Source organism: Carassius gibelio, chromosome B9 (genome assembly GCF_023724105.1).
Source record: "Carassius gibelio isolate Cgi1373 ecotype wild population from Czech Republic chromosome B9, carGib1.2-hapl.c, whole genome shotgun sequence".
NCBI lineage: Eukaryota > Metazoa > Chordata > Actinopteri > Cypriniformes > Cyprinidae > Carassius > Carassius gibelio.
The window spans coordinates 16,809,394-16,837,381 of record NC_068404.1 but is presented as its reverse complement, the minus strand read 5'-3'; the positions used below and the strand labels follow the sequence as shown (position 1 = coordinate 16,837,381).

Genomic DNA, 27,988 nt, shown 5'->3' with positions numbered 1-27,988 from the left:
TTGACTGCCTCATACATATTCCGAGTCATGCTCGCAAATGATTGGTTTAGAGATGTGAATGACGTGCGCTCGGAGCCAATGGGCTTCCAGATTCAAATTCCTCTCGAGCCCAAGGGAAAACCGAGCAGTCCATTTACAAAACCTCATTCAAGTTTTGAGTGTCGGAGAGAGCGCATCTATTGATCAGCACGAGTGCACTGCATCCTTTTGGGATTAAAATCTGAAACGTGTTTTTTCAGTCCACTGCGAAAGGCGCGTCATCTACACGGTGAGTTTAACCCTCATTCCTCAAATATTTAAACGGCGTTCACTGAAATATCAGTTTGAAAGCGGTTGTTTTGCGCAACGCGTAAGTTTATCGTGGGCTTTCAACTGCAAATACAGCAATCTCGCCTCGGGGGGAAAGCGAACGCCATTTTCTCCAAGAGAGGGCTTATACTGTTTGGCAACCATTTTAATGGATGAAGTTTTTCCTGTCATATTTTCCGTGGTTGCACTCTTTACAGAAGCTTGTGCGCTCAGCATTAGTGACATTTATAGGTGAAGTCGGTGCAGCCTGAACAGTGAATGGAGGTCTCTCTTGTCCCCCCTCACGGATCGAGTTTCACTTCATTGAGAAAAACAAGAGGCCGTCAGGGGGCTCAGAGTGGGAGGAGGTCCTCACCCCTGCCCAATCTTATATTTATGCACTTCATTTAAGGTTAGGTTAATTCGGCTTTGTTTCCGCATAATAATACACAAAATTGGTGATGTATTTGGAAAAGTCTCTTTATTCTAAATGAAAAATAAAAATATGATAGAGATTTCAAATAGTTAGTTGCCGATGTATGATTTCTTACTTATAGTTACTGGTGATATTATTTTGTTTTTGTATAAAATTGAATTATTTTTCCCCTGTATTTTTGCAGTAATAAATCTGTGGTTTTAAGTATTGTAAGACTGAAGAAAGTGCGAGCTTGTTCGCTCCATGACTGTACTTGAACGCTCAGCCGATGAAGTTTTCCCTTCGTTTATTAGCTCTCAGGCATCTCTCGGATAGATGTTTGCGTTTTTAAATCCGTTAGTAACGTTATTTATTTTACATGTTAGCTAGACTTCCATAGATTTTCATCTATTACAATGCAATTTTATGGTATGTGTACATGTCAGTTAAATAACTCATACAAATAAAATTGTTACACTTTTATATGGTGCGCGCGCACACACAAACAGCTCATAAAGAGTAAAAATAATATTTTATAATTTTTATTTCATTTAACAGTTAAGTAAGGAATTGTTTTATTGGAACAGCATCCAGTTCGGGTCACAAGAGGGGTCAGAATAATAAAAATGCATAAATAAAATCCCTTCAAAAAATGATCATATAGAATAATTGCACTATAAACATATAAAAATAATTTATAGTATCAAGTAAAGAGCTGTTGTTTTGTTGAGAAGCATCACAAGAAAAGTTGGCATGGTCCTCACAGTCACCCCTTCCAAGTGTGCAGTTGATCCAGTAAGTTAGTATCCAGTGTTCCTCGGAATAGATGCTTGGCCAGCAATTCATTGGGTTGGGTTAATTTTTCAATGTTTATTCATGGACTGGTTATATAAGTGGAATATCAATGTAGTGTAAGCTTTCCATTTTCCTCAGTTTATCTTAATATGTTAGCACAGATGGTTGGCTTTGCTTATGTAAGGTTTATGTTCATCTATACTGTGGTCTCTCTCTCTCTCTCTCTCTCTCTCTCTCTCTCTCTCTCTCTCTCTCTCTCTCTCTATCTGTGTGTCTTTATACATATGCTGTCGGGAGGGATGTTGTGATGAGTAAAAGAGAAGGGGGAGGATGAATACACAGGATCGGATGGATCTGAGGGTTCTGTCTGCCTGTATGCAGGGCTTGGTGTTTTGATATGGGACACACTTGACTGTCCAGTAGATCTACTGCATGATTCATCTGTTTGTTTGTTTATTTATTTATTTTTCATTAGAGAAAACAGAAGACCCAGAGAGATCAATAGAACAATCGCTTTTAAGCGAAGACCCTTTTCTGGGAGCCTTCTTGAAGACCCAGGTGACATGGACGGATTTTATGACCAGCAAGTACCATTTATGGTCCCACCTAATGTAAGTCAGTTTCTGCTTTTCTGTAGATGCAAAAAGCTAATGCTGTTTTGTTTTTCAGCATTAAATTAGGTAACACTGACCATAAGTGTTTTTTTTTTCCACAGCAAAAGTCATTACAAGTGGAGGAACCGTACAGCCGAGCAGTTCACGACAGAAAAAGAAAGTTAGTGGAGACTGAACTCGCTCAGGACACAGAGGGTAATTTCAACCTAATGAACATGACTAATGCATGTTTAGAAGATGGATCTGATTATTGAGATGCATTAACAGCGAGAGAGCAGTAGTTTGATGGATGCTGTGATTGTTGAAGGCTGCCTTTCATATATCAAATACTTGGTGCATGGTGGGTTTTCATGCTCTTAGACTGTCTTGTCTTTGCCCGTCCTCTGTAGAACTTTTCCAGGACCTCAGCCAGCTACAAGAGATCTGGATCGCAGAAGGTGTGTAACATTTTCTTTTCATGCATGTCATTTTTGCTCTGTCATGCAGAGCCCTGACATTTATATTTTAGACTCATGAATATTTCTTATAATATATGCATGTGGAATTTATGATTTCTAAGTGATGCACTTTGTCCCAGCTGCTGTTTATTTTTCATGACGCTCTGGCCATTTAATTTGGTCCATTGCACTAGCTTTGCAGCAGTGTCCAAAAACTTGGCACTGAGATGGCTGTTCATTTTTCGATGAACAAAAAGTACTAAAATAAACGTTGTCTGACAAATTGACATTGATCCGCGGATTGTTTATCAGCAGGGAGCATTGTTTGCAACTCTTTCATGCTCCCCAATCTCTCTCCACAGCTCAGGTGCCCGATGATGAACAGTTTGTCCCAGATTTCCAGTCAGAGAGCTGTGAGTACCTTGAGATGTATTATTTATTCTCCTTGGCAGTGTACTTTGGATGCAGTCCAGATAGGGCTAGGGAAAACAGCAGAGGCTGAACTCTTGGAGCGGTTTATTATTCATCTCTTGCTAAAATTTGAAGCCAAAGTTTCATGGGAAACAAAGGAGATCTTCGATTAAGGATGGTGTCGAGTTGCCAGGCAATCTTGTTGATTTGAGTTGTTGAAGATGCCAGCAGTTATACTCCTAAATGAAGCTTTTATTATAGTGCATATTAGATATTTTAGCATGCACAAACTTTTAAAGTAATTGATTTGCTCTTTAACATGGTCAGTGGTTTAAAAAATCCCAAACACACAACCCAATAGTGCTTTGATTTATTAGGGCTTAAATGGTCTTTCCGCTTTTCATTCATGCCTGAATCCTCTCAGCGAGAGCCCCCACAACCTACCTATTTTTTCAGGGAAATCAGCCGATTGGTATCAGCATCACATGATCCAAGCTCATAATCAGATTTCACACTTTCATGCACTCGGTTCAGCCTCGGGAATGGACTAGATTCCAGCGGGAAGGGGAGAGGAAAAGGCTTCACCTCACGGCCTACCTAAACCCACCAAATCCATGGCTACTGAGGCTCTTTTCATTGAGGGTTCTCAGTCCAAACGCCACTGGGATCAAAGCCAAAGGAAATACTTGAGGAACGCTCGGCAGAGCATTTTATGTTATTCCCCCCCGCCCCACACACCCCTTTTGTCTCTGAAGTTTGTTTTTGTTTTCGTCTGATGTTGAGGCTAGAAGACTGGAGTTTACAAGGGCATGCGTCTTGGTGCAGTTTTGCAAGTTACTGTGGCGTTACTGAAAAGCATAAGAATGTTATGAAGGTTTCTGACATGCTGTATATAAAATCAGACAAATACATTTTTGAATTTGAGCCAAAGGTTTCTTCATGTGGCCTTCCAGCGCAAAACTTTTCTTACAATCTTTTCAGTGTCTGGACATCACATGGCACCCCATGCCCTCCTACACTTTCTCAGTACCATATCAATGGGCACTGGCCTCTTCTTTAGCAACAACCTCAATGGCCACAGAGCAGGAAATCTTCTCACACATGACATTTTTCATGAAAACTGAGAGATTTCTGTCCTTTAATTGGAAATGTACACAAAAAATGTGGCAGCAAAAAGTTAATTTAGAGATGTAATCCATATAAATGAGCAGACTTTTATTTTTAACAGGATTTTGTTCAAATAGAATTATCGCTAATCACATAGAGCACATCAGATGTGGTCATTTTCAGTGAACTAACACTTTAACAAATGCTTTGAGCTTCCACGTGCCTACCTTTAGTCTTTTAAGTACAGTCTGGGTGATTTATCTGGCTCGACTCGTGTGGATCCAGTTGCGTTGGCCATTATGTGGCGCCGGAAATGAGAGCTTGATGCAGAGATCCAGGGGCTAATGGTTACAGTGCGGGGAGGAAAATCATTCACAATCATTGAATTACGACCACACTGATTCATGAGTATTGACTCTGCTATGATGGAAATCTGAGGGGAGCGCTTTGATTGCATGTGTTGTTCTGCACCATGATACTGATGGGCAGAACGAAGAGCTTTTATGTCTCGCAGTCGATTGCCATTACCCGTGAAATATGGTGGTTTATTGGTGGAGAAGAATCTCCTTCTGATGCATTTCACTGCACTTCTGTTGATGTGTTCGATTGGACGCTCTGCTTTATTAGAAACATCTCCTTCTGCTCTTTTCTCTCTCAGTGATGTTTCATGGCCCACCACCGGTGAAGATCAAACGTGAACTGAGTCCCTCCAAAGAGCTGTCCCCCTGTAGCCAGGATAGAAGTCCCATGCCGTATGGAGAGAAGTGCCTTTACAGCTACAGGTACTTTCTTAGATATCCATCTCAATGTCATTGATATCTTTTGTTAACGTGATTACTAATTGTCTTTGTTTTCCTCAATACAGTGCCTACGAAAGGAAGCCCACAGCTGGGTTCAAGCCATTGACTCCTCCCTCAACGCCCGTCTCCCCATGTGTCCCCACCAACAATCTGGGGCCACGTCCCCTGCATGAACACACTCCTCCTCCCGTATCCAACTCAACATTAGGACAGCGTCTCCTTCATGGGCAGCCTTCAATGACAAAGACCACCCCCAGCCAGCAGGCCCTCCCTCACCACAGCCAGAGCCCACCTTTTGCAGTACCCTGTCCACCCCTAAACCGTGACACTCACTTCAGTAATGAACCTAGGTGAGTCTCTGAATGGTTTCAGGGCATTTCAATTTGAGTGGTGCATGTATATATAAAAAAAAAAAAAACATTTATAATTGCTGTTTTCGGTTTTAATAAATTTTACTGTAAAAGAAAAGCTGCATTTTCAGCAGTCATTACTCCAGTCTTCAGTGTCACATGATCCTTCAGAAACATTCTAACATGCTGATTTGGTGCTCATTTCTTATTATTATCAGTTCTTAATGTTATGTGGAAACCATTATGTGTTGTGTTTTTTTTTTTTTTTTTTTTTTTTATTTTTTAATTCTTTAATTTGAAAAATTCAAAAGAACAGCATTTTTTAAATGGAAAACTTTTATAACATTATAAATGTCTTAACTGTCATTTTTGATTAATTCATTCCGCAAGAATGCACTTAAAAAAAACAACATTTGGTAGTGATTATAATATATTATGGCAGTTGAACCTAATGCAATGCTCATTTTATAAGGTCAAAAACTGTGGTGTACATTACTGCTGTGCTGGGGGGCTCTAATAACATGACCCCCGTGAGAATAGATCGGCTGGCATCCTGCCCTGCCACCTGTAGCTGAATTCCTGCGAGCTTGCTGGAGAATGTGTGGCACATCATTTGCAGCCTCTAGCAGAAGACTCTAAAGTGCTAGTGCTAAGCTGCTCCTTTATTTATCCTGTGTCACATGACCAAAACATCTGTATGTTAACATGCTGTTTGATTATGACTTCCTTGAATCCTAAGCAGCTGCTTGGATTTAACTGAAAGTGCACTGTATCTGAAGTGCTTTCTGATTTTTAAATGTTGATATTGTCTTGCAGGTTTCAGCGACAGCTTTCAGAGCCTTGCCTTCCATTCCCACCTTCTGACTCCCAAGGAAGACCCAACTTCATGCCACAGGTCCCCAGCACTTCACCAAGAGATGGAAGGCCACCTTACCATCGCCAAATGTCTGAGCCCCTGGTTCCTGTGCCACCTCAGAGCTTCAAACAGGAGCTCCTAGACCCCCGCTACTCTGAGCAAGGCGTTCCCAACATGGGCCCGTCCCAGGCTGCCTTCCACCCGATGGCCATCAAGCAAGAGCCTCGAGATTTCTGCTTTGATTCTGGTGAGGACTGTCCCATTTCTTAGAAATATGTTAGTGTTCACGATCTGCCTGGGCTTCATGAGAGCTGTCTGGGTGAAGGCATGGAATGTGTTTTGTGTGCTTGCACGGGCCTGTGACTTTTAACGTTGTTTAGTGAGGTGTATACGAACAAAAGCATGCACACATGCAAACCTTGAACCTTTGTGTGCAAAGAGGAGACATTCTGAGAACGCTGTGCTACTCATACCTAGACATTCCTTAAATGAAGCGTTATTAATAAACAGGGCTGTCAATTTAACATGCTAAAATATGAAGTCCTAGACATTGAAAGAAGTTTCAAAAGGTTGCATTAAGAGCTCATATCTCTGGGTAGTTGGGTCATAATCCGCATCAGTTTTTTTTTTTTGTTCTTGTCATATCTAAGCATAGTGTAACCCTATGCTTCCTGTTTGTGATCCATACATTCAGCCTTATGCACTCTTCCAAGTTTTATACTATCCCTCTAGGTTTATGTTTGCAGGTTAGTGATGTAATTCCAAATCCTCTTACCATCCTTCTTATAAATGTGTACGTCACATATTATATTTGCACGGGGGCGGCTGAGTCTTTTCATCTGTACCGCAGCTTGACAGATGATGCATCTGATGCAATCAATGAGGATCGCATACTCAAAGTAAGACGAGAAAGGGGTGGAGTGGCCTGCTGAATCACCAGGACACACAAGGACAGATAAAACTTGATTGTCATGGTCCAGTATCTCTACACGCTGGCTAATCCTATTTGGTGACTCAGTGCTCACTGCTAATGCCGCATGTTTCTTTGGTGTGTTGATATGAGCTTAGCAAGCACTACCAGATGTGTGAGGCTGGACATTCATGGCCCAGATGTTCCATCAGTGTTTCAAATAGGCCAGAATGACGACCTCATCATCTTGCCTTTTTAGAGCTCCCAGAAAACCTCCTTTTATGTGTCAAATGTCTATCTCTTCATTAGAATTAAGGAACAGACAGTGCTATTTTATAATCGCTGAGTACTCTTATAGTTTTCTCTTCCTGTTTTCAGTATTTATTTTGTAAATGAAAAATGTTTCATTGGAATTTGAATTTAAAAAAAAAAAATTCCGTTCCGTTTTTTCCGTTAACATTTGTTTCAAGTAACAAAACATGTTTTGTATACTTTTATTTAACCTTGAAAACCGTAAACATTTTTCTAAAGGTTCATTTCACTTTATCTTTAATCATAGTATTTATTTTATTTATTTTAAATGAACTGCTGACTCATGGTTATTTATCTCTTTTTTAATAATAATCTAATTGTATGTTGTTTTGCAGAAGTGCCTAAGTGTCAGTCTTCATTTGGGAGAGCAGCAAGCTTCTACCAAAATCATGAGAGTAAGTGGAATAACCATTAAAGCATATACTACATGCTAAAATCATCGTATACTGTCTTAATCTAACACACAGTGTCTTTGTTTCTTTCCTTTTCCTGTAGACTTCTCATTTGACAGAGATCAGCAGCTGTATTTCGACGACACCTGTGTGGTTCCCGAGAGACTTGAAGGTAAGAGTTCACAAGTCACGTATAGTTTCAAATCAAAGTCAAGTTAATGGTCAACTGGTCAAATTTCAGTAGGTGTCAAGTGCTCCGAGAGAGAACTAGTACTGTGGTGCTGAATGCAGGCTGTGTCCACATTAGCCACATCTGTGTTGGAATTTCTCGCCTGCTTGTTCACGCTACTCTAGGCAAACGTTAACTCTCGTCGTAATTCTTGTTCCTGACAGGGAAGGTAAAGCAAGAGCCCTCAGTTTATCGTGATGGCCCGCCTTACCAACGACGGGGCTCCCTCCAGCTTTGGCAGTTTCTGGTCACGCTCCTGGATGACCCTGCCAACGGTCATTTCATCGCCTGGACAGGACGTGGAATGGAGTTCAAACTTATTGAGCCAGAGGAGGTATGCGACAACATTCAGTTCTCTCAGGTGCACACACCATTTACAGTAGCCCGGTATGTTCTTGCTTTCAGTAGTTGGGCTTCATATATTTTAGTGTTAATTTTGGGATAACCGAAAATATGTTAATAGGAACATTAAAATGTGAATAAAACTCTAAAATGCACATTAAGTTGTTGCCGATAGCCTTGTGGGCAGTTTGCCAATATGAAGCGGCGTTGTGATACGGGCGTCCTGTGTTTGAATCCTGGCTTGAGGAACTTTCCCGATCCTGCCCCCGTCCCTCTCTCCCACTTCACTTTCTGTCTACACTGTCCTATAACTATAAAAAAAAAAGGGAAAATAAGTTTTTTTTTAAAAATGCTTGAGGGGTGGATTTTATTCATTAAAGGTAATGGTTGGTTGTATATGTATAAAAAATGTCCTACTTTCCCTACCTTTCCATTCCAAAGAAAACTCCTCAGCCTTTTTTTTTTTTTCTGTTCTCTTGTCATGTAGTACTGATTTCAAAAACATTTTTGCAGGTCAACTGCATAGACAACCAATTTTTAATAAAATCCCTTCTTACATGGTGGTGAATTACCTATCTAAGAAGACATTTACACATTAATGAAAACACATTTACAGAAGTTCCTAGATGCTGAGGTAGTCACATGACTTTTTTGATAAGCAAGTCACGTCTGAATACTTTTTATTAATACAATGTTATTGTCTAAACACTGTCACTCTGACAAAAGGCACCTGCCAATTCTTAACATTTTATCAGACCGTTTTTGTGCTCTACATTGCAAGTAAATGTAATAAAAAAAAATTTTTTTAAAAAGACCACAGTGGCTTTCATGGTGGCTACAACCAATGTCTCTAAAAGTGACTGTGTACTTCTCTTGAACACCATTAGATTTGAGAGTTTTTGCAGTGTTCCAGGTTTTGTTGCCAACTAAATTGAACCGGCTAATGAAATGACAATGGTCATCTTTGTTTTCAGGTGGCCCGGCGCTGGGGCATCCAGAAGAACAGACCGGCGATGAACTACGACAAACTCAGCCGCTCACTGCGCTACTATTATGAGAAGGGAATCATGCAGAAGGTAAAGGCAGGTTCACCTTTCTTACACTCTATGCTCCGCTCATAATCACAATAGTTGCTGTAATTTTTGGGGGGGGATAATCTAATAACGCCTCTTTTCTCTTTTCAGGTCGCTGGTGAGAGGTACGTGTACAAATTTGTGTGTGATCCCGAGGCCCTCTTCTCAATGGCCTTCCCAGACAACCAGAGGCCCAACCTTAAAGCAGACCCTGACAGCCTGCCCGGAGTGGACGACGACACACTTCCGCTGGCGCACTATGACGATGGGGCTTCATACTTGGTGGACGGTGGAGAGCAGTGTGTTGCTGGGATGCCTTTCCCTGATGGTTATGTGTACTGAGCCTGAACGGTTGATCTGACTGAAACACATCTGTCCCTATTGCCTCGACTCCTTTTGAACTGTTGCCCACTTCCAGATTAACCCTCCCAATCATTAACAAGAACGAGGAGAAATCTGTGAGCCACCTTTTCTCAGGCGAGAGAAAGGTGTCAAGGAGGTGAGGAAAGCTGGCTTCCCATGCTTAATCCTTCCTCGTGGCAAACGGTCTCTGCTACAGAGAAGAAGAGGTTGAGCTGGAGCCGACCGGTGCCGAAAGACTGACAGATCTCACTGCGAGAATTGTAGCAATTCTGTTTCTGACAATCTGCTTTTTAAAAAAAGAAAAATTGGTAACGAATTAAGAGACGTCCTCACAGAAAAATAAACCTCAAACGCAGCACTATTTAATAGTTGCATTTTTGGTCCGAATTAATTTTGTTTTACCTCCAAACCATGTAGACAAGAAGTCAAAAGGGCTTTATTTTACAAGGAGAAAAAATGACCCCATTTGTTTCTTCAGACTTGTTAAGACTCTTTAGAAAGCTGGCTTTTATACAACACTTTTTGTTGAACTAAACGTGGACAGCTTTAATTATGCTGAGGAATACAGAACATGTTCTTTTTGTATTATTTGGTTTTGTTCGGAGTCCTTTGTCATGTGTTGGTTTTATATTAACTTTTTGTTTTCATGCTGGTTAGCCCAGGGGTTGTTGATATGAAGTTTAACCAGAAGCACTCTTAGTATATTTAGTCAACTTCACAGGACTGTTAACTCATTTTAAATGTATTTCTGTACACTTGTGTCTCCTTTTTTTTTCACTTCCCAAAAAGCCAAATTTTGAATTACAGATTACATATAATATTCTCACTTGACAACATTCAAAAGGGATGCACTAGTCAGACTTTCTCCATGCTTTAGTGTAAGTGAAGGTCAAACAACATCTAAACTTGCATTATTATTATTTTTGGCATCATTCTATATTTTAATGCACCAGGAAAGCAGGAGTATCAGGGCCTTGCATGCAATAAGGTACAAGAAAAATGCATTTTCCCGGTCAGCTACTCGTTGTTGAAAGACCACTGCTTCCTTTTGCATGACATATTCATTGATCAGCTGTCCGCTAACATATCGCTTTATGCTGGACAAAGAAGAAAGTTGGAGTTGTGGAGTTCTCTGCATTTGTATTCTCTCTCTTTTCCCTTTTTTTTTTTTTTTTTTTTTTTTTGTTGAAAAGATGAACTTATATATTTTTGCAAAGTCTGCATTTATTTGATTTTATTGTATAAGCTGTATAGTTCGGCCTGTAACAGATACTCTATGTATGTTTTAAGTGGATCCCTGTGTTGCAGCGACTGCACACCAGTGGTTACCGGACACCCTTTCCTGGTGGGTTCGAGAGCAGGGCCTTTAAATGAGAGGTGCAGCTTCTAAAATAACGGTTTTCTCATGGAACGAGGGGCTTGTCTCAATATCCACCACAGAAGGGTTGTCTGCACTTGTACAGGCTTAACCTTGTCCCCTCACAATGTGTACCTTACACTGCTGAGTTTATAATCTGTACTGGGTACAATAAACTGTCCATTCTGCTTCACTTGCACTCTTGTGTTCTGCTTTTTCTTCTTCCATATGTAAGTATTTCAATTGACAGAATAGCCACATGTTTGATATATATATATATATATATATATATATATATATATATATATATATATATATATATACAGTATTGTTCAAAATAATAGCAGTACAATGTGACTAACCAGAATAATCAAGGTTTTTAGTATATTTTTTATTGCTACGTGGCAAACAAGTTACCAGTAGGTTCAGTAGATTGTCAGAAAACAAACAAGACCCAGCATTCATGATATGCACGCTCTTAAGGCTGTGCAATTGGGCAATTAGTTGAAAGGGGTGTGTTCAAAAAAATAGCAGTGTCTACCTTTGACTGTACAAACTCAAAACTATTTTGTACAAACATTTTTTTTTTCTGGGATTTAGCAATCCTGTGAATCACTAAACTAATATTTAGTTGTATGACCACAGTTTTTTAAAACTGCTTGACATCTGTGTGGCATGGAGTCAACCAACTTGTGGCACCTTTCAGCTGTTATTCCACTCCATGATTCTTTAACAACATTCCACAATTCATTCACATTTCTTGGTTTTGCTTCAGAAACAGCATTTTTGATATCACCCCACAAGTTCTCAATTGGATTAAGGTCTGGAGATTGGGCTGGCCACTCCATAACATTAATTTTGTTGGTTTGGAACCAAGACTTTGCCCGTTTACTAGTGTGTTTTGGGTCATTGTCTTGTTGAAACAACCATTTCAAGGGCATGTCCTCTTCAGCATAGGGCAACATGACCTCTTCAAGTATTTTAACATATGCAAACTGATCCATGATCCCTGGTATGCGATAAATAGGCCCAACACCATAGTAGGAGAAACATGCCCATATCATGATGCTTGCACCTCCATGCTTCACTGTCTTCACTGTGTACTGTGGCTTGAATTCAGAGTTTGGGGGTCGTCTCACAAACTGCCTGTGGCCCTTGGACCCAAAAAGAACAATTTTACTCTCATCAGTCCACAAAATGTTCCTCCATTTCTCTTTAGGCCAGTTGATGTGTTCTTTGGCAAATTGTAACCTCTTCTGCACATGCCTTTTTTTTAACAGAGGGACTTTGCGGGGGATTCTTGAAAATAGATTAGCTTCACACAGACGTCTTTTTGCCACACTGCTATTTTTTTGAACACACCCCTTTCAACTAATTCAACTAATTGCCCAATTGCACAGCCTTAAGAGCGTGCATATCATGAATGCTGGGTCTCATTTGTTTTCTGAGAATCTACTGAACCTACTGGTAACTTGTTTGCCACGTAGCAATAAAAAAATATACGAAAAACCTTGATTATTCTGGTTAGTCACATTGTACTGCTATTATTTTGAACAATACTGTATATATATATATATATATATATATATATATATATATATATATATATATATATATATACACACACACACACAAACATACAGTACTGTTCTAAAGGTTGGGGTCAGTTAGCTTTATTGATTTTTGTTTGCCAAGACGGCTAAAATATACAGAAACGGTAATATTGTGAAATATTATTACAATTAAAATTCTATTTTACAATCTCATTTATTCCGGTGATGGCAAACATAATTTTCAGCTTCATTACCGTAGTTTTCAGATCCTTCAGAAATCATCCTAATATGCTGATTTCATACTCCAGAAACATTTCTTATTATTATTAGTGTTCAAAACACTTGAGCTGCTTATCATTTTTGTGGAACTTTTTTTTTTAATTCTTTGATTAAATAGAAAGAAATATAACACTTCAACATAACAAACATAGAAATATAACACTTCAAAAAAGGAAACTTTCATATATTCTAGATTCATTACATGCAAAGTAAAACAATGTTTTTATTTTTGATTAGAGCTTACAGCTTATGAAAGCAAAAAAAAAAAAATTAAAAGTATCTCAAAATATTGGAATATGTATATTTGAGTTTATTTAAATGACCATCACTACAGTATAAATTCCAGATTATCTCCTGTTCTTTGAAACCCCAATAATGGGGAAGACTTCTGACTTGACAATGGTCCAGAAGGCAATCATTGACACCCTCCACAAAGAGGGTAAGTCACAGAAGGTCATTAATGAAAGGGGTGGCTGTTCACAGAGTCCTGTATCAAAGCATATTAAATTCAAAGGTGACTGGAAGGAGGAAATTGGGTTTGAAAAGGTGCACAAGCAACAGGGATGACCACAAGCTTGAGAATACTGTCAAGCAAAGCTTGATTCAAACACTCGGGAGAGCTCCACACGTAGTGGACTAAAGCTGGAGTCAGTGCATCAAGAGTCACCACACTTAGACGTCCTCCGGAAAAGGTCTACCAAGCTTCTTCTGAAACAGAAAAAAACGTCAAAACCATGTTACCTGGGCAAAGCAGAAATAGAACTGGACTGTTGCTCAATGGTCCAAAGTCGTCTTTTCAGATAAAAGTAAATTTTGAATTTTATTTGGAAATCAAGATCTGGGTCCGTATTCATAAAGAATCTTAATGCAAAAAGTAGCTTCTAGTGACAAAATTCTAAGAAAGTTCTTAGAAATGTGGGCGTTTACCCTTAAAATTAAAGAAAAAATCCTAGTAAAGAAAGAAGTAATTCAGAAAGCACCTTAACCCTTAAAAGAGGTCTTAAGGTCAAACTTGTTAGGAGCACAGACGACGACTTTTAAGAGAAAATGGCAGAGAGAGACGAAGAGGCAGAAGAAATGTGTTGCAGACAATGGATGACAGTGAGTTAATAAGACGGTATAGATTATATAATAATTGATAATTTAATATATAAATTAAAGTAATCACTACATTACGATATTTGGCAACTGGGAAAATGCAACAATGCAATAGTGATGATTTGAGTCTGTCACAACCTTCTGTGAGCAGAGTGATCACACAAACAATTCCAGCACTTTCAGAACATCTTATTGTGTCGCAGTTCATTTCGTTTCCACTGGACATTCCCACCTTGCAGGCTCAAAAAACTGCATTTATGAATATAGCAGGCTTATAGGTGCACACAAGCAGGGGGAATGAACCGTTAATAGTTTGTGCTATATGCTCCCATGTCTGCTTCTTGTCCCTTGCTGTGACACCCAGCCCGAATTTTCCTTTAAGAATGGCCTTGTGTTCATCCACTAACTGGGCTATCAGTAAACACTGTTCCTCTATCCAGTTTGGCTTTCTCGCCCTTCTTGGTTTTGATTCCATGTTTGATACATTAAAACCAAGATTCAAACCGCCACTTTAATAGGACAGCAATCACTGTAATTGGAAAGAGTGGAACAATTTTTATCATTCTAAACCAATCAAATACCTTATAGGAAATTAAAAGCATGGTAAATAAAAAAAGGATTTATATACACACATATAATGTGTGTGTGTGTGTGTGTGTGTGAGAGAGAGAGAGAGAGAGAGAGAGAGAGAGAGAGAGAATGGTCAAATAGGAAAAATTACGGATGTAATTTCAAAGTGAGAATTAGAATAGACCCTATACTTAAAATCACCCTTTTTTTTGTCTTTTCCTTACTCAGAGTTGCTCTCAGATCGGTCCCGAATTGCTCTTAAGCTAAGACTCCTACATAAAAGTTTTTAAGCTAAATTAATAGTTTTCTGAGAGGATTCTTAGGCTACGTTCACACTGCAGGCTGAAACGACCCAATTCCGATTTTTTTGCCCCTATGCGACCTGTATCTGATCTTTTCATGACAGTCTGAACGACACAGATCCGATCTTTTCAAATGTGACCCAGGCCACTTGGGTATGTGGTCCTGAATCCGATACGTATCCAATCTTTTTAAATGCGACCTCTATCTGAACAGCCAGGCCAAATATATCCGACCTGTACGTCATTGATACGCTACAAACATCATTATTCTGCGTTGAAATAGGCGGGAATGAGAAGAGCCACTCACATCAGTATCCCACCACTCCTGGCTGCGACTCCGCACCCACACCTTTCTCTGTACCGATGTTGCTAACACTGCTCCACAAAACGCCATGGCCAAAAACCTTGCTCTCCTCCTTCTTTTTAATTTTCTTCTTAAAACGAGAAGATTGTAATTGTGCTGGCTCCGTTGGGAAAATAACTTTAATATTGGAAAAAGAGCTCCACTGTTGACTACACTGTTGTTGACATCCATGTTTAACGTTAGCTACTTCCGCAAACAACGAGTGATGTCGTTCACCGTTGAGTACTCTTCTGCGCATGCGGGTCACCTCTAGGTCGTTTCACGTTCACACAAGAGACCACAAAAGGTCGCATTAAATTGAAAATGTGAACGGCCTCGCAAAAAAAATCAAATTTAAAAAAAAAATTGGAATTGAGCGTTAAGCCCTGCAGTCTGAACGTAGCCTTATAATCTTTATGAATACAGGCCCAGGAGATTTTGGTGTACTTTATGCTCCCATCGGCTGACAAGCTTTACGCAGATGCTGATTTCCTTTTCCAGCAGGACTTTAGCACCTGCCCACAGTCCCAAAACCACTTCCAAGTGGTTTGTTGACCATGATATTACTGTGCTTGATTGGCAAGCCAACATACCTGACATGAACCCCATATTGAATCTATGGGTAGAAAGATGAGAAACAGTCGATCTTACAATACAGACGAGCTGAAGACTCAGTAGTGCCTCAGCAGTGCCCCAGGCTGATCGCTTCATGCCACACCCCACTGCTGCTGGAGTTTGTGCTAAAGAAGCCCCGGCCTAGTATTAAGTGCAGAAATAAACAAACTTTAAAGAACTTGAACTTTTCTGTTTTTCAAATCCTTTTTTTATTGATCTTAGGAAATATTCTAATATTTTGAGATACTGGATTAGTAACTTTCATGAGCTGTAAGCTCTAATCATCTATCTATCTATCTATCTATCTATCTATGGACACACATCCCTATTTTATATATATATATATATATATATATATATATATATATATATATATATATATGTGTGTGTGTGTGTGTGTGTGTGTGTGTGTAAATATATATATATATATATATATATATATATATATATAAAACATAAAAGTCTTTACTGCCACTTTTGATAAATTTAATGCATCCTTGCTGAGTTATAACTCATTTTGAGTTACAATATATATATATATATATATAAATATTAAATATACCTATGTTTAATTATTTATATACCTTATGTTATATATATTATTATGTGCATATGTGAAAACTATAAAGGCTGTTTCAGATAATGGGCTGGCAATTGCTTTCTTGCACTGAATATGAAACTCTATTCTCTATCGATCAGCCTTTATTCAGTTAAAGGCCTTTTGCTGTCCCAGGGGCTGCACTGCCCTTTCATCAGGGCATTAGATGGTTAGCTAATGTGTGTCGGCTCATATGGTCATGCTGTAGGCCTCCCATCTATGATTATTTAATAACTTTGTATGGATGGGTAGACAGCATGTGCGATACTATATCTTGCACTTATGTCATAACATCCAAAGCCTCAATTATTCATCCAAACCCATTTATGAGCTTTGTACTGTTTGCACAACACAGTGCATTTATACTTTAAGCATTTTCCTTATCTTTTCATTCTCACACTAAGACTCAATTCATAATTGCATTCTGTCTTGATGAATTTCATCCAGGAAGAACTGAAAACGGAGGCGCTCCAGATTGGGGCTGATGTTAGATCTCCGTGGCACCATTCCTTACCCCATTCTGCTCTAGAAAAGCACTGTAAATAACCCTGCAGTCAACACAACCATTTTATTTCTAGCTAACTTCATGATGTAGTCTATAACTGACTAATGCAATAGAGAAGAACACTATGAGCAATTTATACATTTATGCAAAGAAGTTAATGGCTAGGTCCATTAACATATATTTTGCACTTTGGTCTGCTAATGACTTTTAGTGAAGTATTGATTTCACTCAGCAGAACGACAGCTAATGCATACCATTTGCTTAGGGTATGTCTTTTAGCACAATGAAGCAAGAAAGAGCTACAGATGTGACATGATCTAACTCACTACTATTTATTGTGCCATGTAAGCAACTGTCCTCCTGCTTAGAAACAGACTGAAATTAAATTTACTGTGATTATAATACATGCTCCAATTTATGAATTTTACTTACGACAAGTCAATTGCTGGCACTCAGAGCTTGACCTTTGTAATTTACTTTAAGTAATTTGTTGTATGCTACAATTTACCATAATATAAATACCTATGATATAATAACTTAAGCATTTTTTTTAATGAATTTGAATGTTTAAAAAAGCACAGGGAAAGGCGTCTTTCTTTTCTTTTTTCACTAACTAGTTAAGAGCAAAATAGGATTTTCCTGCTTATTATAAACCCAATCCAAGTCATGAAGAGAGTTCATTCATCGTGGTTTGTGTTCTCTCTAGTGGCCACATCAATAATAGCAGTCACACGATACCAAACACTAGGAATCACCAGATGCTCGTTTTATAAAGCCATATTTGGTTATATAACAACTTAAGAGTCTCATGATTTTGGTTAACATGGTATTCATAAATAATGTAATCATTTTGGGTTTTGTTTTTCACTTGTTTTAAACAGCTTTCTATAAGGATCAGTAGAGGGCGAAGGGGAACATTTAATTAAACATCTTTAACGTTACCTACTTTTACCATATTTAATACATAACATGCAATAAAAAAACAAAACAATATATATATATATTATTGTTTTAATTAAGTGCATCGTGGTTGAATTAAACTGATCCTGCAGACAAGAAATCACAATAAATAATCTTATAAATAACATGATGCAATACGTCATGACGTAAAATAATGAATCGTTGATTTTCTGTAAGAACTCATTCACAACTGATGATATCTCAGTGAGCGTTAAAATTGGCTGGTCAAAATAGTCAAGTTAACAATTACACAAGTGAGAGCAATTATGTTTACACTCATATCGTACGACATTTACATGTAATTGATATGTAAATGAAATGCTTATCTGGCGCCAGTTTATTAAAAAATCGCGCAGCTGCAGCCCTTAACGTTAATCAGCTGTACCTGAGGTGAACAAGGTCTGCCGTAGTTTTGTTGTCGATAATATCTGGTGCAAACATATTCTAACGGTCTTTTTCTTGAATTTGGTGATTTAAATCGTTTCAGAACATGTGGTTCCCTCAACCTGTCGACGTCGTGCCATTACCGTTCGTCTTTGAGTCACATTCAATAACATGTGAGGATCTTTCTGCCAGAACCATGTGGCCAGTCTTTCCCGTTGGCCAAAGTGCATATAATGCAGTGAACGAGATTAATGGTAAGTTATATCAGAGACAATTTGGTTATATAGAGCCCAAGGAAGTCGGGTTGGAGTTGGTCATTTCTAAACGAGGCTTTAAATCTGGTGTATTTTGGGTAACGTTAATACATAACGGTCCACTTTACCGTTAACTACCCTATTCAGAATAAATCGTGGGTTTACCCAGTTTTCCTTCGTGCATGGCGTTTTGTTAACAATTAAAAACTCAAAAAACATAGAATTGTAGTGCTTTGGATATGAACGCGTTTTAGTAGACCATGTAATAACGCGGATACCTTTGCCCTTTGGTCCTTTTAAATTTCGAGCGCGCGGGCATTTAATTGAATGTGCAGTGCTTCCGGTGTCATCCGCTTCCAGTTATTTTATGAGGTACTAAAAGCGGCTTTATATTCCAAACTAGTATTTCTTGTCGTATTATTTAAATTTATCATCGTAATAATAACAACTGCTTTGTAGTGCAATGCAGTTTGATGCACTTTATTTAATTTTATATTAATATCCCTAGAGCAGCTAATGAATCTAAAGTCTATCATCTTAATAGAAAATAGCTTAATTTCGCGTGTATATACCGTGTCCACAGTATAATAGATACTTCTGAGATTTAGATAAGGTTACCTAGCGCCATCGCTCGTTTTCGGCGCGCGCATGCTCTTGTGTGGTCAACGGTCAACACCTCAGACTCCTTTAAAAGTTGGACTTGGCGAACATATTATATAGATAATTTAGATATGGCATAAATAAGCTGGTAACGTCAGGAGAAAAAAAATCCATCAGATAATTAGTGTAATCAGACATAACTTGTATATCTTTTTTTACTCAGTGTTGCTGAATTTCTTGTACATCTCTCAAGGCTTTCATAATCATCCACTGTACACCAATGATGGAAGGAAGTTTTTGTTGAGGAGGTAAGCAATTGTTAAATAAAGGTTTAACCAAACTCATTTGCTTCAAACCTTCAGTAAGAAATTTCACAAATAACCTTTTACTCGTACACATCAGTGTGCTTGCATTAGATCACTTTGAATCAGTATAATTTGAATTACCACTGAGCCTTGTTAATTTGAGGAGGACAGTTGTGCATCTTGTGTTGTAGGTCACTGTTCGAGCTTGTCTTGGCCAATGACTATCTGGAGCTCACAGATCCAAAGTTGCTTGGATGGTTTCTGTGTTTAACAGCAGAGGACAGAAACTTGATTAAACGTAAGGGCATATAAATTATAAAATGACCTTCAATTATTGAAAGCATTTGAGCAGTAAGTAAAATGTGGGTCTATATGGAAATTGTGCTTTCTCATCCAACAGAAGAGGGAGGGCTTCTGCCATTTTTACAGAAACACCCGGCACTTCGAGTAGACCGACATTATGTTTGTGTGAAATGTGAGTCCAGTTGGTAAAACATTACTAAGAATGGATGTTTATTTTGTCAGCAAGTATTCTGTATACAGCGTAAAATTGATCTTTTATAATTTAGCAAAAACCAGAGGAAACTGCATTCCCCCTCCAGCAACTATGTCATCAAATAAGTAAGTTTAAATTTTTATATATATATATATATATATATATATATATATATATATATATATATAAAATTATTTTTATTTTTTTATGTTCAGTTTTTTTCTGCTGGGGAAGCCTTCCCCTGGCTACCGGGACTTGGGGCAAAAAAAGCCACTAAATTGGACCAATATGCCCTTCTACAAACAAATATATTACGTCTATTTCTAACAAAGTGAATATGAATAGACAGTGTCGATTGCGGCATTGAATTAAGATCTGCTCATGTTCCACCATTTTTCATTTGAGGTATTTTTAATGTTGCGCATTTTAAACAAATCACGCTTTGAATGCACCGATGTATTGGCCACCGATATTTATCTGCCGATTTTTCCTCAATTAACAACCATCTGCATAATGGTTGATATGGAAAAAGGCCGATATAACAATCTGATGGTTTATCAATTAACTGTCAATTAATCAATTAATAATCCTAGTGCTGCTCTCTGCACTTTAATGCTAATCAAAAAACTTAAGACAAAAGACTGCACACTATTCTTTACTAAATAACTTTTGTAACTTTAATAAGTGTAGCAGACCTCATCTGAATGACGACCAAAACTTTACTGTTTTAAGATTGTGTCCTTTTTTACTCCAACAAAATCACCATAAGAGCTAAACAAAGGATGGGCACCAAGTTCCGGCATACACTTTTTGTCTTTTTTTTTTATAATCCATTTCTCTCAGATCTACCTTCCAATATGGAAGAAAAAGCTATTGCTATTTGTTTTATTGCAATTTTAAATTTCTGCCTAATATCGATTAGACAATAGTTATTTTCATGTTATGGCTGATAGCCAATAATGGCCTATATAAAGTTCTGTATTTTGTCCAAATGAACAATAGTTCGTTAAAAATGTTTTTGATTTTAGATTTGCTTAATATTTCATTAAACACAAGTTTAAAAAATTAACTTTGAGTGATAAAGGATTACAAAGATATTGTAAATGCAAAAAAAAAAAAAAAAATGAGGGAAATCAAATGAGCAGCACAATTATTGAATAATAAATATATATTTAGAAAATGAAGTGTGGGTACTGAAAGGTTTTATGCATTGGCTGTTGTCTGGATTTTGAGATGTGGTGGTTGCTCTCAATAGATGAAAGCATTAATATATGCATGCATGTGTCTGTTTTAAAGGTCAAGGTACCCATCGTTTTATGGTGCATCCCAGTGTCAAAATTGTGGAACCAGTTGTCCATTTGGTTCCAAGAAGTGCAGATGTTGTGGCTTTCACATTGAGATTTCAGAAGACAAAGTCTGTCTGTCGGGTGAGATATTATAGTCCTGCCGTAGACTTTTGACACCTAACTAAGAGCTAGAATACTGATTACTGCTTTATTTTTCAGAGAATGAGAAACAACTTGAGCTGCTACCAAACAATGTGAAAGAAGAGCTGATCGTCCAAAATGATGCAACTGTTGGTTGCACACAGAGCACCCTTAATACTCAGAAAACAAGATGCACGCAGAGCTGTGATTATGGACGCCCTGCTGCACATCCTCCTTCATACAGTAAGGGAATGTGTCCCCATGCCCAGTGCCTGTCTAAGTTGTGGGAGGAAGTAGAGAACAGGGAGGACACCAAACACTTTAAGGACACGACAACCCAGGCAAATTTCTCCCTCGATATGGAGCTGGATATACAGAGTCGGGTTCAGAGGAATGACGATACCCAAAATTACCAAGACCTATCTTATGTACAAGCGGAAGAATCAGATTACCACACTCTGGATCAGGAAGCGATGGCAGAATACTACAGTTTCAGTAACACCAGCTTAGACCATTCAGCATGGAGCGATGGCACCCGGAGTACAGATGCAGCCTACAATGATTCAGTCATGGCAACCAAAGGTAGTACAGAACTATCAGATGAACCTTCAAATGCCACCATGGCCACTGCTGCAAACTCTACTGATTGTTTCTCTTGCCTTGGCAATTCTTTTGAGCTGGAAAATGAGTCAGGAGACCATCAAGAAGACATAAGAAAGAACCATGACTCACTATATGAGCAACAACTCAAAGAGATCAATGTGGGACCTTCACTGAAATCCAAATGTGGTGCTTCAGTTTCTGTGGACCAACTAATAGATGCCTGTGGTGATTTCAGAGCCTGTTTCACATCTTCATGTGCAACAGAGGTTGATCAGATCTTCCAACTGAAAAATGTTGCCACTGACACAGACCTGCTAGCTGTCAGCCATGAGAAAGATACACAGACTGTGCAAAGAGCCACATCTGAAAAGAACACCATTACTGAAGTCTGCATGTCTGATTTAGATGTCCTAACAGAGGTATCTTAATTTCTAAATGGTTTGGTTGTTGTAGTTTATTTTCAAATGAGCTGAGTATAACGTGCCCATCATTTACTCCTAGGAATTCATAAAGCTAAAGGAGACAACGGATGAGCTAAAAAAACTGAAAAGCAGAAAGGCAAGGTGATTTGCTGAAAATGTTAGCTATTGTACCAAAAAATGAAAATTGTTTAGTCACTCTCATCTCATTCCAAAGCCATAAGACTTCTGTTCATCTTATAAACACAAACCAAGAGACTTTTAATGTAACTTTCTGAGGAGGATTTCTGAGCTTCATTTGAAAGTGCATTCTACCATTTGAAAAGTGCATCAATCAAGTACATCTGATTTGCCACTTACCATCTTTTATGTGCTTTATGATTGAATGTTGATCAGTCTTTAAAGTATCACAGTATTTTCCGCACTATAAGGCACACCAGATTATAAGGTGCACCTTCAATGAATGGCCTATTTTAGAACTGTTTTCATATATAGGCCGCACCGGATTATAAAGCGCATAGAATAGAAGATACTGCAGTCAAACGTTTGACTGGGTTTGCGTTATGCATCCACTAGATGGAGCTGTGCTAAAGGGAATGTCAACATTTTGACAGGGCGCCTTGATCCATATATAAGGCGCTCCGGATAATAAGGCGCACTGTCGTTTTTTGAGAAAATTAAAGTCTTTTAAGTGCGCCTTAAAGTGCGGAAAATATGGTATTTTGATTGTATTTGTTACTTTTTTTACTTCGTTCAATAGTTAGTAACGTTTCTTAGTGTGATTATTATTTTAAGTGTAAAATGTCCAAACTACTGTAACAAGATGCTTAAGTGCGTTCAGAGCATTGTTATTGTTGTTAATGTTACTTTTTTATTAATTAGAGATTATATAGAGATTGCTTTATAGGATTTCCATTTATACCCAAGATACACATCCTTGAAAGCCAGGAAGATTAAGCTTTTAAGTGTAAAAATGATTCAGTAAGATATTAAACACTTTTTATTACAGTTATTATATTTTTAAAACAGTGCTTCAGTCTTCATCACTGTTGTGCATCAAATCATTTGGTGTGGTTTGAAATGCCTAGAATGATCATGTCATGTTCTTCTCGGCCCTAGTCCTGGCGGTGACCACTGCAGGAGAGTTTGTGGATGTGACTGTGCCCAGCGAGTGACGAGAGCAGAACTGCGTCTTCTCACTCTTCAGTTTGTCATGTGTCAGCAGCACTGCTGGAGACGCTACTTCACCTCCCCACAGGGTGAAAGTGTTCTTTGGGGGTAAGAGATGGCTCACAGAAGGATTTGTATTATGACAATTCGATACTTTTCTTTTAAGGTATTCTGTCCTAACCTTTGAGGCCAGCTATTTTTTGTATGTTCCTTAGGAGCGAGGGCCTTCCAGACGGCATAGCAGAAACCCTGAATACACTACAGAATGAGTACAGTGAGATGAGGAAACAGATTCTAGCAGGCATTCCTCTGGATAACCTTAAGCCCCTGTCAGTAGACTCTGAAAATATAACTACAAGGGCAAACTACAGCCCAGCATCGGTATGACAAATCTGGAATTGTCAAGAATTTGGAAATGTATCATATATGATCTGATATATATATACTGTAGTTGGTAATGAGCTGTCATTTCAGGTACTTGAGGCCCATTTAAACTCATTGGACTGTCCAGGAAGGTAGGTGGTCATGATGTTTCAAATAAATATCCTTGAAACCTTTTCACAGAAGTAGTAAATAACTGGTATGAGTTACACTTGTGGACAAAATTATTAGAAAACTAGTATTTACAAAAGCTAAAAATTATTTAAAGTCCGTTATTTTCATTTTTTTTTTTTTTTTTTTTTTTGCTGTAGTGTGTCAGTAGGAAATATCAGTTTACATGTCCAAACATTAATCTTGCCATTAATTGTAATAATCCAGAGAGATTTTTGTTTGCACAAGGAGTCCGACAGCAGCCAGTGCTCCACACAGACATCTGATCTCATCATCATCAGTCTGTCTGGAATAACATGAAGAAACTGAACACACTGAGACGGACTCAATCCAGTAGAGCACCGGCTGTTGTCAGACTCCTTGTGCAAACAAAAATCTCTCTGGATTATTACAATTAATGGCAAAATTAATGTTTGGACATGTAAACTGATATTTCCTACTGACACTAAATGAGAAATGGTTCTCAACTGACTTACCTGGTTTAGAATACATATTTATTATTATAATGTAGATTTTTTTTTTTTTAATTACTACTATCATTCTGCAAGTATGCATTAAATTAAGTGCCAGTCATGAAAGAATCAAAAGATTGCTATGAATGATGTTCTTTTGACCTTTCTATTTCTCAAAGAATGCTGATAAAAATGTTTTTAAAAAATTTTCTTGAGCACCAAATCAGCATATTAGTATGTGCATGTAACACTGAGGACTGGAGTAATGATGCTGAAAATTCTGCTTTGCATCACTGAAATAAAGTACATTTTAAAATATATTAAAATAGAAAATAGCTGGTTTAAATGTAGTAATTTACAATATTACTGTTTTACTGTATTTATTCAAATAAATGCAGCTTTGGTGAGCACAAGACCCTTCTTTCAAGAACATAAAAAAATCTCACAGCTACAAATTTTTTTTAACAGTAGTATAGATAAATAGATATGAAACTTTTTCTTTCCTGTGCTCCGTTTTATTGTACTTTTTCCCCACATAATATCAGCTTAGTCTGCCTGAGCTCTGTTTCGTCACAGTTTATATACACTGAATTTTGCTGTTTGATGGGTAATGTTTGTGTATGGCCTTGTACATGTTCAGAAGTATTATTTCATTATGTATAGTACCATTGCAAGCGGTCGAAGAGTGGATGAAGAAAGTGAAGAGATGAGAGCACCAAGCACTGAAGCTGCTTTGGTAGTTCATTCACATACTATTATTTATTTGATTAAATTGGGATGAATCAACAATTGTATCTGAAATATGAGTTTGTTATATTGGAATGGCCAGTATTTGTCCTTTCTGAATAGGATGACACAAAAGGTGGAAGCAACAAGCAAAATAAAGCTCTGGTCCTTTTACCCAAGCAGCCAGGAGCTTCGGCTGAGCACAACCCTGGTATGAATCTCAAACTGAGAAAAGAGAAATAAACCAGAATCATTTCTCAGCAGTGTTTGGTATGCATGCTATGGTAGGTGTCATCAAAGATCCGAATAGCAGCGAGGCTTGGTTTGATGCAGAAGAGGAACTTGGGTCTCCAAATCAAGATGGAAAAATGGAGAAACTGAATGAAAGGAAAGAAAGTATGGACTACAAAATGGAACAACACATGAAACTGCTATTATATAAGCCTAAACTTATAATTGTGAAGCTGAAATGCTGTTTATGAAAGCACCTCATTGCTGTAGGCTGGTGGATTTAGTTGACTGATATTTGCTACTCTTTCACAGGGACTGATGAAGATGAATCAAACCACAGTTCCCTCTTGTGCATTACAAGCTTGCCTGGCAATATCACTGAGGTAGAATCCACACAAATGTTAAGTTTTCAGTGAAGTTAATTATGTGCCTCTAGGAGGCAGCAGCCACCACTAAATGTTCTTTTTCTGTAGCATGAAGTGCTGCTTTGGTTTGAGAAGTACAATGCCACCAATGTCTGCATCTCCACTTTCAGCAACAGTATGAGGTAAGGTATAAAATATTTATCAACCCTGATTAGAATTTTGCAGTTTTTTTTCCAAATGAAATTGTATTTAATGCATTACACCTTTCTTAGACGCACTAATTATCAATCAGAGTAAATAACAAACCTTTGAAGTTAAGTATTAGAGCGTAAATAACCATGGACTAAAATAGTTTCACAAGGTTTCTTGCAGGAAAACCTTGCTGAACTTGATTATGACTTGACTGGGTATGACTACTCATTTTGCCTAATCTCAATGTGCCAGTACGGCAGCAAAGAGCCTTCAGCTCCACACCCAAATTGTGATGGTTACAGTTACCAAACTGGCAGTTTAAAGATACAGTGCTTGTTTTTTATATTAATCTTTGGAGATGCTGAATGTAGTAGTTCCGGGTGTTAAAGCATTATCAGAGATTATCATTAATGAAATGCACTCTTGTCTGTCCATATGTAGGGCAGCTATTGTTTATCTCAAGAGCCCCAGTGATGCCATAGCAGCAGTTAAAGATCTACACGGGTGCTCCCTCCAAGGCCACACTGTCCAGGTGGTGCAACTCCACGGGCCTGTCTCAGCTGATCTTAAACTGATCTGTGATCTGCCCCACAGCACCTCAAAAACCCATACAGAAGAAGCTGCTGGGGATGGACTCGGGACGAAGGGTGTAACCTATACTTCTTCACCTGGTGTAAGTATGAAGTAGAAGGCTTTTTTAGAAAGCTTGCTGTGTCCAAAACTAATTAACTTTCTATCACTAGTACTTTGAAATCCAATCATGTGTGTGTATTTAGTATTATTATGAGCTAACATAATTATAATAGCTAACTAGCTAATGTGTTCTTATTTTAAATGATATGTACATATATTATTTTATAAATTAGTTTCAGTTATTGCTAATATCATACCAATTTAGCTTTTTTTGTTCCAAACCCTTAAGATGATATGTTTTTGACCCAGGGGCCGCGCTGTAGTGTGGACCGGTTAACCAATGTCTGCGACTCGCCCACAGCCTCTGGCACCTGTGTGCCACAGCACTACGCCACCATGGGAAGCTTTGACACCATCATGGCCCGGCTGTCAGAGCGCCACCCAAATGTAGGCCGCCAGAGGATCGTTGATGCCCTGTTGGAACTGCGGGCCAAACATCAGGGCTTCCTCAGTGGGCTTCCTTTAAAATCTATAGTGGATATGACCTCTGAGCTTCTAACACAGGCCTCTACTGTGACACATATTTGAGTTAGTACTGTTTTAAGCAGCGATAAAGACCTCGTAAATAGTTCCTTTGACTAGTATGACTGGATTACAGTTGTCAGTTCGTTGTTGTTGTTTGTTTGTTTTTTCAGCTAACTATTGTTATCTACAGCCATTTCATTTTAATTCATTAATCAGAGTTCTCCTAGAGGTGGAGTTATTATTTTTTTTATTCATTTTAGGTTTTCATCTCTGCTGTTATCAGTTATGCTAAGTGCATATGGAAGTTTCTTTGTGTTTCCTGAATAAAACGGTTTTCCTGTGTTTCCTATATTGATTTGATGAGTGCAAGCCCAGGCACAGTGTAGATCTGCACATTTCAAATGTGCAAATTTCAGAGCATTTCAAGTCATGTGACCAGGGGTCTTTTGAAATTGTAAAAATGGTCAGTGGTGGAGGGACCCTTTTTTATCACTCCTGTCAGCTCAGGTTAAACTAGAACCACTTTATATTCTTGAAGGTACCTAATGGGTTCTCCACTGTTCTTTCTGCAATGTAATTAGTGATGGTCACATGACTGCTGACTGCACTGGATGAAATTTCTGAGCCAGATCTCAGATCTCTCCATGAAGTCCCCCAGCACTGCACCTTTCTATCTCTCCCTATGTCTGACACTCACACTTCAGGTCTTGAAGTCTCCACCAATGAGCTGAATCATGTTTGATAGATGAGGCAGATATACAAAATGTGCAGGACAGGGTT

At 38.3% G+C, this 27,988-nt stretch overlaps 2 protein-coding genes across 5 annotated transcripts; both read left to right on the top strand.

Moving 5' to 3' along the window:
• Window positions 1-103: 103 nt before the first annotated feature.
• etv5a (ETS variant transcription factor 5a) lies at window positions 104-11,250 on the top strand. Of its 2 annotated transcripts, none has more exons than XM_052566067.1 (13): window positions 104-268; window positions 1,974-2,109; window positions 2,214-2,307; window positions 2,502-2,549; window positions 2,912-2,962; window positions 4,726-4,849; window positions 4,933-5,217; window positions 6,034-6,320; window positions 7,631-7,690; window positions 7,791-7,859; window positions 8,081-8,250; window positions 9,233-9,334; window positions 9,443-11,250. In XM_052566067.1, exons 2-13 carry the CDS (start codon window positions 2,062-2,064, stop codon window positions 9,671-9,673), a joined length of 1,569 nt encoding a protein of 522 aa, XP_052422027.1. In that variant the 5' UTR covers window positions 104-268; window positions 1,974-2,061; the 3' UTR covers window positions 9,674-11,250. The 2 variants fall into 2 exon arrangements, with proteins under 2 accessions (XP_052422027.1, XP_052422026.1); XM_052566066.1 differs by having other exon boundaries at window positions 9,233-9,340.
• Window positions 11,251-18,053: 6,803 nt separating this feature from the next.
• Window positions 18,054-27,550, top strand: rbm44 (RNA binding motif protein 44). 3 transcript variants are annotated; one of them, XM_052565751.1, is made up of 19 exons: window positions 18,054-18,273; window positions 18,362-18,512; window positions 19,366-19,420; window positions 19,609-19,715; window positions 19,818-19,892; window positions 19,987-20,038; window positions 21,210-21,340; window positions 21,419-22,362; window positions 22,445-22,506; window positions 23,482-23,640; window positions 23,748-23,913; window positions 24,007-24,047; window positions 25,200-25,272; window positions 25,386-25,473; window positions 25,551-25,658; window positions 25,806-25,876; window positions 25,967-26,040; window positions 26,492-26,723; window positions 26,993-27,550. In XM_052565751.1, exons 2-19 carry the CDS (start codon window positions 18,365-18,367, stop codon window positions 27,269-27,271), a joined length of 2,865 nt encoding a protein of 954 aa, XP_052421711.1. In that variant the 5' UTR covers window positions 18,054-18,273; window positions 18,362-18,364; the 3' UTR covers window positions 27,272-27,550. The 3 variants fall into 3 exon arrangements, with proteins under 3 accessions (XP_052421711.1, XP_052421710.1, XP_052421712.1); XM_052565750.1 differs by having other exon boundaries at window positions 19,336-19,420; XM_052565752.1 differs by lacking the exon at window positions 18,054-18,273 and having other exon boundaries at window positions 18,285-18,512.
• Window positions 27,551-27,988: the final 438 nt, after the last annotated feature.

Coding starts and splice junctions, on each gene's coding strand:
- etv5a (XM_052566066.1), top strand. CDS start 2,062: ATGGACGGATTTTATGACCAGCAAGTACCATTTATGGTCCCACCTAAT. Junction 2,110..2,213: donor CATTTATGGTCCCACCTAAT/GTAAGTCAGTTT, acceptor TTTTTTCCACAG/CAAAAGTCATTACAAGTGGA. Junction 7,691..7,790: donor CTTCTACCAAAATCATGAGA/GTAAGTGGAATA, acceptor CTTTTCCTGTAG/ACTTCTCATTTGACAGAGAT.
- rbm44 (XM_052565750.1), top strand. CDS start 18,365: ATGTGGTTCCCTCAACCTGTCGACGTCGTGCCATTACCGTTCGTCTTT. Junction 23,914..24,006: donor CAAACTACAGCCCAGCATCG/GTATGACAAATC, acceptor CTGTCATTTCAG/GTACTTGAGGCCCATTTAAA. Junction 25,474..25,550: donor TTCGGCTGAGCACAACCCTG/GTATGAATCTCA, acceptor ATGCTATGGTAG/GTGTCATCAAAGATCCGAAT.